The following is a 7,351-nucleotide window of genomic DNA, read 5'->3' on the forward strand; positions in this document are numbered from 1 at the left end:
AAAAAATTAAAATAAAATAAAATGTAAAGACCATTCTTAGCTTGAGGACTGTACAGAAACAGACCAGTGGTTGGATTTGACCTGCAGACCATAATTTACCAACCTCTTACACCAGAGGAAGAAAATGAACAGTGTTTTGATAGTACCTGAGTTTTCATTTTTTATAAAAGCAGAAAATAGCCATTTGGGTAATTAAACATGCTTGTTTTAACAAGTCATATTATCAGGTTGGTTTTGAGAACAGCAATTGATTTTTTTTTTTAATCTCCCAGAGGTCCAGTGCTTTGTGTGGTAATGAGCAGCAATGGTGAGCAGTGTTACAGTGGTGGTACTGATGGACTGATCCAGGGCTGGAATACCACTAATCCCAACATCGACCCCTATGATTCTTATGGTAGGTGATTTCCCAAAGATCTGAAGGAATAAAATTGATTTTTTAAACACATTTTTTCATAGAATATAAAAGGAAGTGATAAGAGATTTTGAAAATAAATAAGTAAAGAGAACCACATCTTCATTTTGTTAAAAGGACTTCTGTATTTAGGAATTAACTTGATATACAATGCTAAAGGAAGAAAAGAAAAAAACATTCTTCTTGAAAATACAGTTCCCATTTCTCCAGGGTCTTATTTATTGGAAATACAGGCTTGATTGACAGTTGTTTTCTTATTTTAGGCATCTGTAGAGTTCTTGGTACATTATTACTAAGCCGTGGTAACATTTCATCACTATTCTTGTCAAACAACTTTTAAGGAAAATGGATATTGGTGCCATCCCCTTAGTCAATTTTTGGAGGGCTGTAGAAAGTAATAATTTAAAAAGTCCATGACACCAAAATAGGTAAAAGGCCTCAAAAGTTAAGAAGTGCCCTTTAGTTTTGGGAACAGTACCATACATCATAAATACATATTATAATCTATCAATAGATATTACCATAAATTCATTTGTAAAAACTGTGTAGGAATTGGCTATGTTGGTTTTCTGTTAAGTTCTAGAGTAGTTTGAAGTATCACATTTGTCATAAAAGCATTTTAATTCAATCATCATTTTAGATTAGAGTAAGGATAAGAAATTCAATAAACAAAATTATTTCCCAGCATTTATTTAATAAGCATTAATATTTTGTGAAAAGTAGCCCCACTCTCCCCCAATTCTCTTATAAGTTATCTGTTCTATGCCTTTCCTTACTTCCTTTACCTCTCTGCTAGAGGATCAACTGTCCCTCATTCTGTCCTAGGCCAGTCCTTCCCATTTTAACTTTATTCATTTTAGTTTCTTTTGGGACTGTACTCGAATCTGTCTCTCTTTGCGACTGCATTCTGATCTTTTGCTCTTCTGCTTTCGTTCTCTTGCATCTTAATTAAGCCTTACTCTCTTTGCTTCCTTTGCATCCCCTCAGCAAATAAGTAAATTCGGGTACCTTCCATTCTGAGCAAGGAGAAGCCTTGACCCTGTTTCCCTCTCTGGCTTCTGTTTAGTTCCTCTCATTCCCTCATGATCTGTTTCTTTGATGTTATTGTCTAGAAAACATAATTACCAGTTACTAATTTCATGTTTTTTCTCTGTGCTTCATCCTTCTGCATTCTGGCTTCTGGCTTTAACACTTACATATAACAAGATTGTCAGTAACTAATTGCCTGATCCAAGAATATTTTACCGTCCTTATTTTACTCGATGTATTGGCTGTATTTGAGATTGTTAACAACTCCATCCTTTTTGAAATCTGTCCATGCTATTGACATTTTGACACTTTGTGACAATTTCTATTCTCTGTCCTTCATAAACTGCTTTTATTTTTCTTGCCTTAAGTATTGACATTTATCAAGACCCAGACCCTAACTTTTTGCAGTGTACAAACATTCCTTGAGAGACTGAATCTACATCTGTGCTTAAATCTTTGAGCTTCAGATTGACTACAGGAATTTCAGGATGACTGTTGAATGGTCTGTAAATCCTAGCATGTTCTGTGTTTCTTCTCCTGTATATTCTTTTTTAGTTGGTGGCACTATGAGAATCACACAAACTAGAAACCTCAGAATTATTTTGGATTCCCTGTTCTGTCACACTGTCCCCACTTACTAATTACCTAGTTTTTTGATAACGACTCCCTAAATATTTCTTGAATTTACTTTTTCTGCTCTGGCCCTCTCACTGCTTCCCCTGGCCTTAGGTCTTTGTCACTCTTTTTGTCTGCTGAAACAATCCCTTGCCTTTGTCTTGATTCTATCCAATCTGTCTTCTGTACTACTACCAAGCTTACCTTACTAAATACATACTTGATCCTGCTGCCCCTGGAGACAGATTCCTTGTTGCTTTCAGGATAATTTCCAAGTTCCTTCATATGTAGTAGAAATCACATCGTAAACTAGATGCCCTCATCCCATCTACTTCCTACTTCAAAGTCCACACTCCAGTAATACTAAATTGCTTACACATTTCCTTGCATATCATGCTGTTTCTTTTTTCATGTGGTTTTGTGGGTGCTGCCTCCTTGTCAAGCATGCTCTCCCCCTCATCTTCAACTAACTGACATCTGTAAATTCTAGATTTCACTCTCCAGGTTTTCACTCATTCCAATTACTCTCTGTGCTAACTGACGTCTGTCACTTTTATTGTACTTTCAACCTTGTCTGTTGAGGACTGGGATAGAATTGGGTCTTAATCATATATTTGGCTCTATCATTGAGCATAGTGTCTGACACACAGTGTGTCTTCAATAAATATTTTATGGTATGTGTGACAGAGTATATAAGACATAATACCACTGACATTTCCAGACTTAACATTTGTGAGTCTTCTTGAAAGTACCACTTCATAGAATCATTGTGAAGGTTAATAAAGTTTCCAATTTGACTTTTATCATGAGACTGTGCTTACTTAACCTCCCCACTTCCCTCCCTCTTTCCCTGCATACACTATCACCGCATCTCAGTTACTGCTGTTTGAGAATTTGGGATTCCTGTAGATGTCACTTCCTGTCCATTTTGAATGCCATATTTTCAGGAATAACTGCCATCCATCATATAGTAAGATAAGTGGACAGAAGGAAGTATAGCCAAAGTGCTAAGGGATTTCAGAGAGGGAGAGGACCTCTCTGTTCACTTCCTCAGGGAGTATGAGTTGTGGTTTCTCCAAAGACGAATGAAATTCAAATGATTTTGTATTAACATGCTTTAAAAATATTTAGACAAATGGAAGGACAAAAGGAAGGGGAGGAAATACTTTTTTTAAGGGGAAAGATACGTGCTTTTAAATTTTAATTTAAAAATTTTAAACTTTACATTTGTATATTTCCAAGCCTGTTTTGATTTACTGTAGCCTGTCAGAAGAATTATAGAAACCAAGAGTCATATTTTATACTGTTATCAGGTGCTGTTGTTTATATATTTTACTTTCTCTGAAATCTAAGTACCTTTGTGATTTTTTTTGTCTTCCTGATTTTGCATTTTTACTGTTTTGTATAGATCCTTCTGTTTTACGAGGCCCTCTGCTAGGCCACACGGATGCAGTCTGGGGTCTGGCTTATAGTGCAGCACATCAGCGTTTGTTGTCCTGTTCAGCAGATGGCACTCTGCGTGTATGGAATACAACTGAGGTTGCTCCAGCACTAAGTGTATTTAATGATACTCAAGGTACATACTTTAAAAAATCATTTTGCTGAATCCTCTGTAAAACAGTTTATTCTGAAAACAAGCAAGCAGATAAATGATTCTCTGAACGCTTTATATTTAATTTGAAAGTTTTTGAAGCAACGAAAATGTATTTGTTTGAATTTCCAACCTATATATAGTTTTGTTGTTGTTGTTTTGTTTTGTTGAGATAGAGTGTCACTCTGTCGTCCAGGCTGGAGTGCAGTGGCGCGATCTCAGCTCACTGCAACCTGTCTCGCAGGTTCAAGCGATTTTCCTGCCTCAGCCTCCAGCACACACCAGCACGCTCAGCTAATTTTTGTATTTTTTTTTTAGTAGAGACAAGGTTTCACTATGTTGGCCAGGCTGGTCTCAAACTGCTGACCTCAAGTGATTCACCTGCCTCAGCCTCCCAAAGTGCTGGGATTACAGGCGTGAGCCACTGCACCTGGCCTGTAATTTTTAAAGGAATGGTTTTTGGTGAAAGAACACACAGATTTTAGGTTTTAAAAAATTAAGATATAATTTATGTATAGTGAAAAACAAGTATTAAGGATACATTTCAGTGAGTCTGATAGATAAGTACACCCATGTAACTCATACATCAATCAAGACATAGAGTCCGGGTGTGGTGGCTCACACCTGTAATCCTAGCACTTTGGGAGGCTGAGGCAGGAGGATCACTGGAGGCCAAGAAAAGACTATATTTGCCCATTCTCATACCACTATAAAGAAATACCTGAGATTGAGTAATTTGTTTGTTTGCTTTTAAAAAGTTTAATTGGCTGACAGTTCTGTACAGGAAGCATAGCAGCCTTTGTTTGGCTTCTAGGGAGGCCTCAAGCAATTTACAATCCTGGCGGAAGGCAAAGGGACAGGAGGCATGTCTTACATGGCCAGAGCAGGAGGAAGAAGGGGGTGGAACATACTTTTAAACAACCAAATCTTGTGAGAACTCTATCACGAGAATAGCACCAAAGGGGAAAATCCTCCCCATGATCCAGTCACCTCCTATCAGGCCCTATCTCTAACCTTGGGGATTACAGTTTGACATGAGACTTGAGTGGGGACACATATCCAAACCATGTAACAGATAGAACATTTCCTTTATCTCCCCAAAGTTCCTTCGTGTCTTTCCAAGTCAATCCCCTCCTCTCCTTATTCCCAACCAGAGGTACCCACTGTTGTGATTTCTTCCATCATAGATTAGTTTTATCTACTCAAACTTCATGTAAATGGAATAATACAGTATGTGTTCTTTGTATCTTGCTTTTACTCTTCATTATAATGTTTTTGAAATTCATTTGTGTTATATCAATTACTTCTTTCATTTTTATTTGATAGTATTTCATTAAGCCATAATTTGTCTATTCATTTAATTTGTCTATTCATTTACATCTTGATGGATATTTGGGTTGTCTCTAGTTTTTTGCTATTTTGAGTAAAGCTGCTGTGAACATTCGTATATTTTCATTATAGGTGTGTAGAGACTTAGAAGTAGAAAGCCATATGGACTTTCATTTGGATGTTTACTTTATGTGAAATCACTAAAAATTTTTAAAAAATTTTTGTGGTTGTACCATTTTATACTTTTGACAGTAGTGTATGAGCGTTCCAGTTGCTCTGCATCCTTAAAAAATTTGGTGTTGTCAGTCTCTTTAACTTTAGCCATTCTGGTGGATGTGTAGTAGTATTTCATCGTAATTTATTTCCATTTCTTTGATGGCTAATTACGATGAGCATTTCTTTTGTTTGCTTATTGGTTATTTGTATATCTTCTTCTGCAGTATACACATTTTTGAACTGTTAGCTTGCTGTAGTTAGATTTTGAGCTAAATGAAAAAAATCAGATTATTATATTCACTTTATATGTTTCCTTTTATTTTTTATGTTTATAAATAAGCTCTAAGTTATAATGTATTCTAGATGGTAAATAAAAATACCTTCTTTATTCTTGAGCTATTATAACTTCTCTCCAGGCTTTGATGAGTTGTCTTCATATGGTATTTGCATGACTCTAACAATAAATAATATTTTAAAATTTACTTTTAATTTCTCTTTTTGATGAGCTAACATTCCTAATAAGAGATGGGTTTTTTAAAATGAAGAATTCCCACTATGTCACTCTAAGCTCGAGGTTGAGTGGAAGCAGCAAAATTTGTAATTCATACATGTTTTCCATTTGCTTTCTGAATAAAGGCTTGCATTCCATAAATGTATCAGCTGAGTAACAGCGAGAAGATCTGCTAAGCAGGTAAGGGAAATAAATAGACTAGGGCTAAAAGTTACGAAGAAATAGTCTCCAATGATTAGTTATGAGCTAATTCTCATTGTTATGGTAAGCCTTGTTGACTTCTTAAGGAAGCCATGTCATTATTTGTTTTGCTATATTTTAAGTGCATTGTCAAGTAGATGGTTTAATTGCCATTCTATTTCAATATGTTCTCTTTCAGAATTGGGAATCCCTGCCTCTGTGGATCTAGTAAGCAGTGACCCAAGCCATATGGTAGCATCATTCAGCAAGGGATATACAAGCATCTTTAACATGGAAACACAACAACGCATTCTCACTTTAGAATCCAGTGTAGATACAAGTATGCATACCAATTTTAAATAGTCTGTGTTTATTTTTTTAACGTAATCAGAATTATAACTACTGCAGTCAGCTGTGAAAAATGTATGTCATTATAAAGCTTTCTGTCTCTTAAATCTCAGAACACAGTTACTTAGAAGGATGTAAATATTTACTTTTTAAGAATTAGGGTTAAGTTTATGTACATTTATAACTATACTGTTTGAAATAGCATTTGAGCTATTCCAAAGATGGGTCAAGTTTTATTTTATACTAAATGATTAATTTTCAATTCTATTTGAAGAAAGCCATATTTATTCTGATAGGAAATAAAATCTATTTTTTGTTTCTCATAATTTCATATTTTAAATCAACTTAATTTTATATTAATAGTGTGATTTGGTACAGCTCAATACAGATCATGTTGTGGCACTCAGAATTCCAAACCTGAAGCATCTTATTGGATGCAGGAAGTCAGGAAATAAATGCTTTTTCAGGTTATGAAGAAGATACTACAGACTCTTTTTTGCTTTTTAGCTTTCTTTACCATTGCTTTCTGTCTTTAGCCATGATCCAGACAATCACAGTTTAGGTTGCAGCTGATGAAGAATACCACATACAGATACTGTTGTTTTAATTGAGAACTAGCTTTAAAAGTGATTACATGTTGGGTGTGTGTACATCCATGTGTGAACATGTCCATGCATATGTGTACATATATTCTTGTGTTATTCTCACTCTCTGTCTCTCAAAAAGTTTCTTTATTCCATTGTGTTTTTCATTGTTTTCCCTTCCTAACCTGTTGTTCATTGTTTTCTTCTGATATGCTGAGACTTGTGTGGGGAAGTAAGCATGAATAGAACTTTGAGCTACTTGGATGTAAACAAGAGAGACAGGAAAATAAAAACTGAGATGATAGATTTGGAAAAGGAGAATATCACCAAGAAATTACAGGTTTTAGACTCTCAATAAATTTAAAATCACATTTAAATATATGATCCAAAGCTACAGTAGTAAAATAAAAAACTAATATGAAATTAGAAAGGATGAGAACATTTTTGTAATTACCTTCAGAGATTATATGGCCAATTTGTGAACATCCTGAGTGCAAATAGTGCTTTTTTTTTTTTTTTTTTTTTTTTTTTTTTTT

The 7,351-nt window shown here is 35.0% G+C and overlaps 1 protein-coding gene across 1 annotated transcript in view; it reads left to right on the top strand.

Moving 5' to 3' along the window:
* Window positions 1-7,351, top strand: part of STRN (striatin) — a 138,813-nt gene that overhangs the window by 123,840 nt on the left and 7,622 nt on the right. Inside the window, exons 14-16 of the mRNA XM_017859689.1 lie at window positions 273-394; window positions 3,465-3,632; window positions 6,083-6,223. Coding sequence (XP_017715178.1) covers window positions 273-394; window positions 3,465-3,632; window positions 6,083-6,223 — 431 coding nt within the window. The remainder of the gene's footprint in view (window positions 1-272; window positions 395-3,464; window positions 3,633-6,082; window positions 6,224-7,351) is intronic.

The sequence above is a fragment of the Rhinopithecus bieti genome, unplaced genomic scaffold (genome assembly GCF_001698545.2).
Source record: "Rhinopithecus bieti isolate Rb0 unplaced genomic scaffold, ASM169854v2 scaffold_51154, whole genome shotgun sequence".
NCBI classification, from domain to species: Eukaryota; Metazoa; Chordata; class Mammalia; order Primates; family Cercopithecidae; genus Rhinopithecus; species Rhinopithecus bieti.